The 12,677-nt window shown below is 37.8% G+C and overlaps 1 protein-coding gene across 1 annotated transcript in view; it reads right to left on the bottom strand.

Annotated features, from left to right (window-relative positions):
* The window catches only part of ANKRD42 (ankyrin repeat domain 42), a gene marked incomplete at its 5' end in the record, with an annotated part of 64,417 nt that overhangs the window by 36,657 nt on the left and 15,083 nt on the right, over window positions 1-12,677 (bottom strand). Inside the window, 4 exons of the mRNA XM_061159727.1 lie at window positions 501-701; window positions 7,074-7,209; window positions 8,028-8,147; window positions 11,509-11,616. Of these exons, the coding sequence (XP_061015710.1) occupies window positions 501-701; window positions 7,074-7,209; window positions 8,028-8,147; window positions 11,509-11,616 (565 nt within the window). The remainder of the gene's footprint in view (window positions 1-500; window positions 702-7,073; window positions 7,210-8,027; window positions 8,148-11,508; window positions 11,617-12,677) is intronic.

Here is a 12,677-nt window from a genome sequence, read left to right as displayed (position 1 = left end):
ACAAGATTCACTCTCCAACTGAAGCTATCCCATAAAAGAAATAAACTTCTGTATCATTTAAACTGTTGAATTTTAGGATTTCTCATTAGTTACAACAGTTAAGTTCCCTACTCTAAATATTCACAAAATGATACTGCATATTTTTGTGAGTACATATATACTAAACATAAAACCACAGAATGGAATTATAAATCTAAAATAATGGTTACCTCTGAGGATGGAGAAAAGGGAATGAATGGTATTGAGAGAAATAGGAAACTTCAAGTATATCTAACCTAATATTTTATTTTTCAATTTAGTGGTATAAAGAATGTTCATTATGTTACATTAATCTCTATATATATCTGCTTAAAATATTTCATACAAAGAAGAGAATCTGGATGAACTGTGTGGAGAATGATATGCAACATATTTTAATATAACATTTGCCTTGTAACTCTTTTCCTTTTCTTCTCTATTCTGCTTTTTAAATGCTATAACACTTCAGATTTATTACTTACTTTCTTGATCTGTTGGATCATTTCCTTCATACTCAGCCCCCCGGATAAACTGTAAAATGTTCTGCTTAAAGAACCTCTGGGCCAGGTCCAATACATTTTCTCCATTATCATTGAAGGCTTTCAAACCTTGGGAGGCACTGCTCATTCTACTGAGTAGGAATTTAAAACAGTGAAGGTGGCCTTCCATGGCTGCTAAGTGAACTAGAGGTGAGAGGAAAAATAACAATTTAATTTTAGATTGACAATAAAATAACTTGAAAAAGAAATAACACATTAATTCTAGTTCTCCTAGGGAGATGACTCTCCTACTCTAAATAACGGAGCTTCTCAGGTGGTACAGTGACAAAGAATCCACCTACCACCTTCCCTGGGTCGGGAAGATCCCCCAGAGAGGGGAATGGCAACCCACCCACTACAGTATTCTTGCCTCGAAAATTTCATGGACGGAGGAGCCTGGTGGGCTACAGTCCATGGGGTTGCAAAGAGTCAGACACCTGAGCATGCACACACACACACACTCTATAGAACAGAGATGTACTCTGGATGCAAGAATAACAGACCATTTTTTCAGCATACATATCCTTAGCTAGCCTCCAAGTCAGGCCACAGCAGTAGGCTAAATAGTTGAATAGTTACACTTACTGTGAACTAGAAAAGCTAAGTGAGGGTCACCAAAGCGCAGATCTCAAAAAATTTTCATGGAAAGTAAAATCCAAATTGTGCAGCTTATATGAAAAAAAAAACAAAAAAACCGCTTTCTATTTATTATCAGTCATGTCCGACTCTTTGCAACCCCATGGACTGCAGCACACCAGGCCTCCCTGTCCATCACCACCAACTCCCCGAGTTTACTCAAACTCATGTCCATTTGAGTCAGTGATGCCATCCAACCATCTCATCCTCTGTCGTCCCCTTCTCCCACCACCAGGGAAGCCCTCTATGTAATATAGGTGATAGGTGAGTTATCTCAATATTTTGGAAAAAAGTGGAAGAAATAAACCAAAATAGTCATTATGCAAATAGGGGTGATGTTATTTTTATCACTATGCATTTTGTCACTTTTCTATAAACTTTATTTTTACTATAAACAAGAAAACTGGATCAAATCTACAGTCTATTCACACAAACTATCTCACACCTTCCTTCTCTTAAATTCTTGAAAATAATAGGAAAAGATATTTCTTAAAGCAGTAATGACAAGAATACCTTGAACAGACAAGAAATATGAAGGGGGCAGGGGGTGCTTCCCTGGTGGTCCAGTGGTTAAGAACCTGCCTTGCAATGCAGGGGATACAAGTTTTGATTCCTGGTCTGGAAAGATCCCACATGCCTCCAGGCAACCAAGCCCACCCACCCTACATCCCAAGCTCTACAACAGTAAGAAGCCCATGCACTGCAATGAAGACTCAGCATAACTAAAATAAACTAACATTAAATAAATTTTTAAAAAATTTTTAATGTTAAGGAATCCCTGAAAGAAAATAAAATGAATTAGACTGAGGGAGAGCCATAACCCAAAATCTGCAGAAAACAGGAGTGGTTCTGGAGTACTACAAGCTTAGAGGCAATAATTACAAAGAACAGGAAAGCCTTTACACCTCTTGAGAAGTGACCATTGGGAAACAGTCCAATTCATGTATAAATCTTGGCTCTGGAGAAATAGGGCAGTGCCCAAGTTACCAGCAAAACTCAGGAGAATCCGAGTCCGAAAGACACTTCGTTGGCACGTGCCACTGTACACTTTCTCAGCTGAACCTCCCATTGAAAAACTCCCCATGAAAGTTCAGATTCTTCTAACTACTTCCTCATTGTATACACTGAAATGTATTATAGGAAATTCTAACTTTACAGGTCAAAAACTGAACTCCTTACCCTTTTTTACATACATACACAACTCTCCCCATCTCAGTTACTAGAAATGCTCTCCCTTCTGAGAAGGTCAGGCCAAAACCCTGAGTCCTATTTCTGTCAGTCCCCACATCTAATCAATCAGCAAATCTTATTGGCTCTATCTTTAAAAGATACACAAAGCCCAATCACTTCTCACTATCTTTGCCGCCTCTACTCTGGCTAAGAAATTGTAGACTAAATTATAGCATCAAGCTCCTAAGTGCTCATGCCCACACCCTCATTACAATCTAGTACTATGAACATAATAAGCAAAAATGATGCTCTTAAACAGATCACCTTTATGTACAAAATCCTTCAATGGCTCCTGTTACCTCTCGACCTCATCATCTATTACTAACCTCCTCACTTCTGTTTGAACCACACTGACTTGGTGTTACTACTCACTATTACACAAATACACCCAGGCACAATGCTGCCTCAAGAGCTTTACACTTGCTGAAGTTCTTCCTAAAATGTTTCTCCTCCAGGATATCAAGACCTGTTCTCTCAACTCCAAGTCGTCACTCAACTGTCAACTCTTCATGAAGGTTTCTCTCACCACCCTATTTTAACTTCATCCCCTGTAACATTCTACTTCCCTTTGCAATTTAACCTAAACACATATCCTTATTTAATATATGTTTTGTTCATTAAGTTCAGTTCAGTTGCTCAGTCGTATCCGACTCTTTGTGACCCCATGAACCACAGCACGCCAGGCCTCCCTGTTCATCACCAACTCCCGGAATCCACCCAAATCCATGTCCATTGAATCAGTGATGCCATCCAACCATCTTATCCTCTGTCGTCCCCTTCTCCTCCTGCCCTCAATCTTTCCCAGCATGAGGGTCTTTTCAAAAGAGTCAGCTCTTCACATCAGGTGGCCAAAGTATTGGAGTTTCAGCTTCAGAATCAGTCCTTCCAATGAACACCCAGGACTGATCTTCTTTAGGATGGACTGGTTGGATATCCCTGCAGTCCAAGGGACTCTCAAGAGTCTTCTCCAACACCACAGTTTGAAAGCATCAATTCTTTGGCACTCAGCTTTCTTTATAGTCCAACGTTCACAGCCATACATGACCGTTGGAAAAACCATAGCCTTGACTGGACTGACCTTTGTTGACAAAGTAATGTCTCTGCTTTCTAATATGCTGTCTAGGTTGGTCATAACTTTCCTTCCAAGAAGCAAGTGTCTTTTAATTTCATGGCTGCAATCACCATCTGCAGTGATTTTGGAGCCCAGAAAAATAAAGTCAGCCACTGTTTCCACTGTTTCCCCATCTATTTGCCATGAAGTGATGGGACCAGATGCCATGATCTTAGTTTTCTGAATGTTGAGCTTTAAGCCAACTTTTTCACTCACTCTCCTCTTTCACTTTCATCAAGAGGCTCTTTAGTTCTTCTTCACTTTCTGCCACAGGGGTGGTGTCATCTGCATATCTGAGGTTATTGATATTTCTCCCGGCAATCTTAATTCCAGCTTATGCTTCATCTAGCCCAGTGTTTTTCATGATGTACCCTGCATATAAGTTAAATAAGCAGGGTGACAATATACAGCCTTGACGTACTCCTTTCCCGATCTGGAACCAGTCTGTTGTTCCATGTCCATTTCTAACTGTTGCTTCCTGACCTGCATACAAGTTTCTCAAGAGGCAGTTCAGGTGGTCTGGTATTCCCATCTTTTTAAGAATTTTCCACAGTTCATTGTGATCCACATAGTCAAAGGCTTTGGCATAGTCAATAAAGCAGAAAAGATGTTTTTCTGGAACTCTCTTGCTTTTTCCATGACCAAGCAGATGTTGGCAATTTGATCTCTGTTTCCTCTGCCTTTTCTAAAACCAGCTTGAACATCTGGAAGTTCACAGTTCATGTATTGCTGAAGCCTGGCTTGGAGAATTTTATGCATCACTTTACTAGACTGTGAGATGAGTGCAATTGTGCGGTAGTTTGAGCATTCTTTGGCATTGCCTTTCTTCATTCATTTTTATTGTTATTATTATTATTAGGGTCTGTCTCCCCCCTCACCACCACACAAAGGCAGAGACTTTTGTCTGTTTTATTTGCAGTGATATCACCAGCACCTAGGGACTAACACACAGATGCTTTAAAAATAAATTTTGAATTAATAATTTTTCAGAAAGAGATCTGAATATAAGCAGTATAATCCTGAGGCTACATTCTTAACCTCTACATTACACTATTAAAAATATACTATAAATGGTTATAAAGTAACTATACATTTTTTAGAATGTATAGTTTTAAAGAAATAAAAGTTGAATGTTTTTTCAAGGAGCAGGCAACAATAGACTAACAAAGTGATCAGGCAAATTCAATAAAGTACTAAATAAAAATGAAAGTGCCCCTTACCTTGCATTACAGAAAAGTCGGTTATAGGCGGGTTGGAGATTTAAATGTCAAAATGAAATAATAAAATTCCTAGAAGATAATATGAGTACCTTGGGAATTCCCTGATGATCCCATCGTTAGGACTCCACGTTTTCACTGCAGAGTCCAGACTTAATTCCTGGTCATGGAACTAAGATACCTCAAGCCACACGGTGTGGCCAAGGTGGGGGAATTTATACACACACACACACACACACACAAGAGTGTCTTCAAGACCACATAGTAGGAAAAGACTTTTTAGTAAGAGTCATAAAACACTAACCATAAAGGAAGAGCTTAAAGTTAAAGTTAAGTCACTCAGTCGTGTCCGACCCTTTGCAACCCTGTGGACTATAGCCCACCAGGCTCCTCCGTCCATGAGATTCTCTAGGCAAGAATACTGGAGTGGGTTGCCATTTCCTTCTCCAGGGGATCTTCCCAACCCAGGGGTCAAACCCAGGTCTCCCTCATGGCAAGCAGACGCTTTAAGCTCTGAGCCACCAGGGAAGCCCAAGGAAGAGCTTAATAAACATTAAAATTAAAACTTCTATTCATCAAAAGATATCTTAAAAGAACGAAAAGGCAAGACATAGAAAAGACAGTTAAATAGAAAAGATAGTTGCAACACCTGTGACTAAGAGCTTGTATCTGGCATATATAAAGACCCCTACAATTCAATTAGAAAAAAGACAGCTTAATTAAAAAAAAAAAAAAAAAAAACAGAAGTTTCACATTGGTATTTCACAGAAGAAAATAACTAAACAGCCATTAAACATATGAAAAGATGTTCTACACCCCTAGTTATCAGAGAAAATACAAATTAAAACCACAATGAGATATTACTATATACTCAAAACAATGACTAAAACTAAAAAAAACTGACCGTGTCAAGTGTTAATGAGAAAGCAGAGTAACTGAAAGCCTTATACACTGCTCATGGGTGTATAAATTCATAACAAATGCTCCAGAAAATCAAAAGACACCACACACAAAAGGACATCAGTGCATTATTTTATTCCATGGAATTCAGAAAGAATAATACTGACTTTTACGTTGAAAGTCAAGGTAGTGATTAACTTTGGAAATTGGTAGTAACTAGAAAGAGGATATGAAGAAGACTATCCTGTTTCTTGAAACACTTTACAGAAAAGTGTTCACTTATGAAAATTTTCTGAGCTGTGCATTTGAATTGAGTGTTTCTCTATATGCATGTTATACTTCAAAAAAAAAAAAAAAGTAAAAGACTGAGAGTAAAATAGCTAGTTTCAGATACACAAAAATTGAGAGTTCAAGCCAACAGACCTTTCTTTACTAAATGAACAGTAAAGGATGTCCTTCAGAAGGAAGCAATGTGATTTCAGACAGTAAGTAGTGTCACAGGATGGAAGATGAGGGCAGGGAGGTAGGTCAGAGCCAAATTATGAAGGCCCAGCCTGCCAAACTAAGGAATCAGAGATTTGCAGGGATCTAGGGAGTTTTTTTAAACAGGAGAATGATTTGATTATAGTCATCATTTTGTCTGGACTTCCCCTTCACTTGTTTGCCAACTAAGATTCCTTTAAGATATACGTCAACTATCATTTTCAGTAACCCATCTCACTGTAGTCTAACTCTCTTCTGAACTTACAGCACCTCTCAGAAGAAGACAGGGTGTTACAGGTCTCAACTGGCTACCTGAGTCAGGCGAAACAACTGCAATGAGCGAATTAGTTCAAACACACTAGCGTCCAATATTTGTACCATTTCTTTTTTTTTTTAAGTAATCTGTGGGGCAGAGACATCTGTGGGGCAGTGTCCACTATTTGTACTATTTTTTCTTAAGTAATCTGTGGGGTGGAAACATAATTTAAAAAACACTAACACTAGACAGTACATGAGAAAAGCAACTAGTGGGAAGAGTAAATGGAAGCTTTTTATTTTTCCAGTTTTTCTTTTGCTGCTAACATGTTGTTCAAGGAAAAAAAAAATCATATGATGGGTACATAACATAGAAATAAGATTAAAAATGTTCATGTCAAGGGACTTCCCTGGTGGTCCAGTGGCTAAGAGTCTGTACACTCTCATTGCAGGAGGCAAGAGTTTGATCCCTGATTGGGGGACAATCCCCATGCCTCAACAAAGACCAAGCACAGCCAAATAAATAAATACATTTTTTTTTTAATGTTCATGTCAAATATATTTTACTACTTCAGTTTCGTTAGGAACTATCAGAATGATGACAGTTTAAATTTCTTAAACATGATTCAAACATTTGAAAAGTTTATATTAATGAAAAGTCAAAATGTTTGCTTTTGCAAATACCTGGAAGGTTTCCGTTGTAGTCCACGTCTTCTACACTACATCCCCATTTCACGAGAAGTTGCAAACAGCCAAGCCGCCCATGAAAAGCTGCATAATGCACAGGTTTCCACTCTCTCTTATCAGTCACGCTGGGATCCTACAGATAACATTCACAAGGACTCAGTTTCTTTCCATCTTGCAGCAGAAACACTAAGTCTAGCAGTTTAATTCTACAAATGAGAACCAGAAGATGTTCTTAAAACTGTAAGGCAAACACTAAATGTAACATATATTTACTGCAACCACTGATTTGAACATATAACCTAAAATACTAATGAAATTTTTAAATCTTTTTAAAAAAGAATATAACTTGCCACATAGAAACTGCTTCTAAAAAGGTACTTAACTAGTCATTTTACAGGTCACAAGTTCCTGACCAACAAAATGAAAGATAGATTCAAATGATCAAATTGTATCTTGGGAACGTAATCCAAGAGTTAATGAAAAATATTTAATTCTTATAAGAAGTTTTTTTTATAACCACTGGGTAACTTTAAAAATAAATATTACGATAAATGAAATTTTTGGAGATATAAATCGCTTTGTAAATTAGTTCATGAAATAAGAGTTACAAAAGAAACACACAGGTAAACACATACCAATTCAGAAAGGTTGCAATTGCTGGTTAAGATGTGTTTGGAAGCCTCAGTATCTTCCTGGTATAACCTTTGAACTCATATGAAGGACATACAGGCTCTGAAATATTTTGTACCACTGGGCCGGTTTTTTTGTTGCTAAAGATTTAATTAAATTATTGCTCCCTTGTTTAAAGATGGGAAAGTTAAAGAGAGAGATCAAATTACGTCCTCAGAGTCTTATGAAGGATATAAAAAGTCAGGAAGAGATAACCAGACTACCAAACGTTAGTCCATCAACATGATTATACATTTTCACATATTAACAGGAACACCTCACCACTCCACTTCGGAGCATTATTTGTAAAGTGAAAGAATGTCCATGTGTTGCAGCAAGGTGTAAAGGAGTGCACCCACGATCATCTTGAGCGGCCAGGTTGGCTCCATTGATTATAAGAGCCTGAAGGCAGAGAAATAATAAGGAATGTATGTGAACACAGATGCTAAATCATGCAGATACAGATTATTTAAAGGCAAGCAATTTATTAATCTATAGCTAAGCTATTATGTAAGTTTTTTTCATGTGTGCTACACGCAAAGTCTAAGAATTTCTTAGCCAGTCCTAAGAAAAAGCTTGAAATCCTTTTTAACATTACCTAGGAGACACTCATAACCGGTTTCACATTTTGAGTATGTACATATAATTCATAAAACAAACTTTTCATGAGCACAGATTAAAAAACACTAACTTAAATAATTTAATGCTAAGCTAATAAAACTGAAATTTAAACTTCCTCTATTTCAAAAGCCGAATCATTTATTAACTGGGTTTTTAATATAATAAAAGGACTTCATTATTAAAGTAACCAATTCTAAGCTCCAAATGAAACTTCCAACTGCATCTGAGGAGATTCCATATGAATTTACACTTGGCCCAGTTTCTACATGTGGGTTATAGAATATATACAACCTGTCCCTCTACATAATATACAGAGTAATTAGTTTAAAAAATTATTAGCTAATATTTTTCAGTTTTATCTCCCTCAGACCTTTTTCTTTTCTAACCAGCCTATATTTAAACCAGTATCTCAGCTAAAGTTTACTTAGTCATAATTCCTACCAAGAGTTTTAAGAAGAATAGCTTCCATGATTTTGGCTGACTCTCATTAACAAACCAGTCAATAATCATCACAAACCACATTCCAAGGGCTTACTACATCACTACAAAGAATATAAAGATGCATTAACTTAGGGAATTAGAATATATGTAGAGACAAAGATAATCAACTAGACAAAGCAGTCCTTGGTAAGTAACAAATGCACAGCACCGTACCCAAAAGCATCCCAAAGGCTCTAAGAATGAAGAGATCACTTTGAGGAAGAAAAGGACAATCAAGGCAGAAAGAACAGCTTAAACCAGTGCTTAGGGGAAGGCAAGCATCAAGTAAAACTTCATTTGACCCTGATACCCCCTTAAGTTACTGCTGTATTTGTACCTTCCTTTCACCGCCTACTTTTCAAATTAATACCTCACTGCCTGCATGTAAAGTCCACCTACAAACTGGGTGCCACCTCTATCATTCCAGAAATATAGCCAACCTCCCAATATAGAGTTCTCAAATTCAACGGCATTTCCTTAAGTGTTGTTCCTCTTAGTTTTATTCTGTAACTGATACACTACCTGACTTCTTCAGCTTCTTCCTTCACTTGCAGTCAATGCATCCTGGCTCTCTATCTCTCTTTCTCCTCTGAATTCTTTACTCATTTCACTACTTGCTTCCATCCCTACTAGTAACATGCTTCAAAACTCAATTCTCAATACTCCAGACACTCTTCTCTAAGCTTTATTTCTCCTGAAATCTTGCTCTCCAGTGCCCTTTTCAACTGCCTGACCATCTGTACCTGAATGACCAACAGGCACCTTAAACTCCACATGGGCCAAACTGAACTCAAGATCCTTCCTCCCAAATCTCCCCTGCCTTTCAGATGTCCCTATCTATAGTGCCGTAATTATCCGGCATTCTGACTCAGAACCTTACAGTCTCACTACACTTTGGCAGTGCTTGCTTTGTAAGATGTTTTAAATAATTTTCTTTGTTTCTCATTGCAACCAACTAATCTTATCCTCTATGGTTAATGATTATACCAAAAGTCTCTGATTTTCTTGCTTCCAAACTCTATTCATTCTAGATAATCCTGGATGCATCATGCTAAAATAACTTCCTAAAATACTGTTTTCAATACTACATTCTCCTGTTAATGTCCATGTGTGTGTGTATAGATGTGTGCATATATATATATGCACATATAAAAGTCTCTTTCCCATACAAATGAATCTTTATTTTATTACTAAGACATTTTACAAATCTGGCTTATCTAAACTTAGTTCACAACAGTTCACCTAACAAACCATCTACACTCAGTCAAACTCATACAACAGTATATTCCTTGAACACACCACACTTTTCCAATTCAAAGATTTCACACAGAATTATAGCATAGATGTTAACAGGACAAAGTCTGAATTCAAACTTCGGCTCTGTCACTAACATAGGCAGCATAGTTAACTCGGAATGTTTCCTAATCTACATGAAAGGAAACTCAAAACACCATTGTATTAAATGAAGCGATGCATGGGAGACTGTGACTGACAAAAAGTGTTTGATAAATTTAATCATTATTTTTATTTTCTCCTGACACATTCCCTACCTACAATGCTTCCTCACAACTTATCTTCTTAAAATCAACCCATTCTTTTAGGATTAGCTGAAGTTTCATTTGGAAGTTTCATTCCCTCCATTTATGATCCCTCTATCTCAAGTTCTACAGTTCTTTTCATCTATACTTTCATGAGAATCTTACTCATAGACTATGATGTGTACTGTTTTGTAACTCACTGAGTAAAGGTCCTGTCATTGCAAATAAAATCTCAGGCTTCTTACAGGTAGGAACTGTTTGCTTATACGATTTTGTCTTCCTCCAAGTTTCAATCCATTTCACTACATTTATTCAATCTACTTACTCTAACAAACTAGATCCTGACACATATTAATGTGTAACTCTAGCCGAGGAAATACATTAAATGAGGAATTTTAGGCATGGTAATCTGGACATGACTGTAACAGCCCTTAAAACAACCCAAACAGAGAGCCAACTACTTCAGAGATAAAATAATTTCGGATCTTACACAATCTGTTTGAGTGATTTGTTTTGTTGTTGTTTAATTGCTCAGTCCTGTCAGACTCTTTGAGACCCCATGAACTACAGCCCGCCAAGCTCCTCTGTCCATGGAATTTCCCAGGTAAGAACACTGGAGTCGGCTGCTATTTCTTTCTCCAGAGGATTGTCTTAACCCAGGGATCGAACCTGCATATCCTGTATTAGCTGGTGGATTCTTTACCACTGAGTCACTAGGGAAGTTATTTCTAAAGCAGTTAAATGCATTGACTTTTTTAAAAAGTAACCAAGAGTTTCCCTGGTGGCTCAGTGGTAAAGAATCTGCCTGCCAGTGCAGGACACATGGGTTCAATCCCTGATCCAGGAAGATCCCTCGTGTCATGGAGCAACTAAGCCCATGAACCACAACTACTAAGCCTGTGCTCTAGAGCCCAGGAGCCCCAACTGCCGAAGCCTGGGCACCCTAGAGCCTGTGCTCCCCAACAAGAGAGGCCATGTCAATGAGAAGTCTACACATTGCAACCAGAGAGTAGCCCCCACTCCCTACGAGAGAAAAGCACATATAGCAATGAAGACCCAGGACAGCCATAAATAAATTAATAAAATTATAAGAAAAACCTAAAAAGTAACCAAGTTATTATTACCTGCATGCAAGCATCCTGTCCCCTGATAGCAGATATGTGAGCTGCTGTCCAGCCTCGCACGGTTACTTGTGAGATATCAGCTCCATGCCAGAGAAGCCAATGAAGACACTACATTAAGAAAACAACCATGTTAACCATGTTAGCAGGTATTTGACATTTTTATATCTTTCAAGTTAGTCTATCATCATAAAATACTACAGCCTGAGAAGCATCACTAGTGAATGAGGGCGCAGGTATAAGAAAAACAAAATCACAATCACAATGATGTGATAGCCCACATTTGGCCTTATTGTTGGGTAAACAGTACGGAGTGGTAAGAGATGAGGAAAACTGGAGACCACCTTCCTTATCCATAAGGTGAAATTCTACTTTATCCCAGCCAGTTTTTGCACTGAATGAAATGCTGGTCCAAATCTTATGTTTGACCAATACTTTACAAGCCCAACAAAACATATCTGTGGTTAAATTCATTCAACAGCTGCCAATTTACAACCTCTACCACAGATTTTGAAATGGATCCAGAAAATTCTGTATCAGAGCAAACACTGTTATTCTGAGAAGGCAGTGACACCACCCAAAAGAATTAGAAATGCAAGAAGGCAAACTGATTGTCTGAGAAGGGTTTACAAACAGCTGAAAAAAGAAGAGAAAGGGACAGGCAAGGGAGAAAGGGAAAGATATACCCAACTGCATGCAGAGTTGCAGAGAATAGTAAGGAGAGATAAGAAGGCCTTCTTAAGATGAATAATGCAAAGAAACAGAGGAAAACAAAAGAACAGGGAAGATTAGAGATCTCTTCAAGAAAATTGGAGCTATCAAGGAAACACTTCATGCAAGGATAGGCACGATAAATGACAGAAATGATAATTAAGAAGAGGTGTCAAGAATACACAGAACTACAAAAAACGCCTTAAACCCAGAAAACCACAATAGTGTAGTCACTCACCTAGAGCCAGATATCCTGGAATGTGAAGTCAAGTGGGTCTTAGGAAGCAATATTACAAACAAAGCTAGTGGAGGTGATGGAATTTCAGTTGAGCTATTTCAAATTTTAAAAGATGACGCTGTTGAAGTGCTGCACTCAATATATCAGCATATTTGGAAAACTCAGCAGTGACCATAGGATTGGAAAAGGTTAGTTGTCATTCCAATTCCAAAAAAGAGAAATG

This window comes from Dama dama, chromosome 2 (genome assembly GCF_033118175.1).
Source record: "Dama dama isolate Ldn47 chromosome 2, ASM3311817v1, whole genome shotgun sequence".
NCBI classification, from domain to species: Eukaryota; Metazoa; Chordata; class Mammalia; order Artiodactyla; family Cervidae; genus Dama; species Dama dama.
Note: the sequence above shows the minus strand (reverse complement) of the source record. Positions and strands in the feature narration are given on the sequence as shown.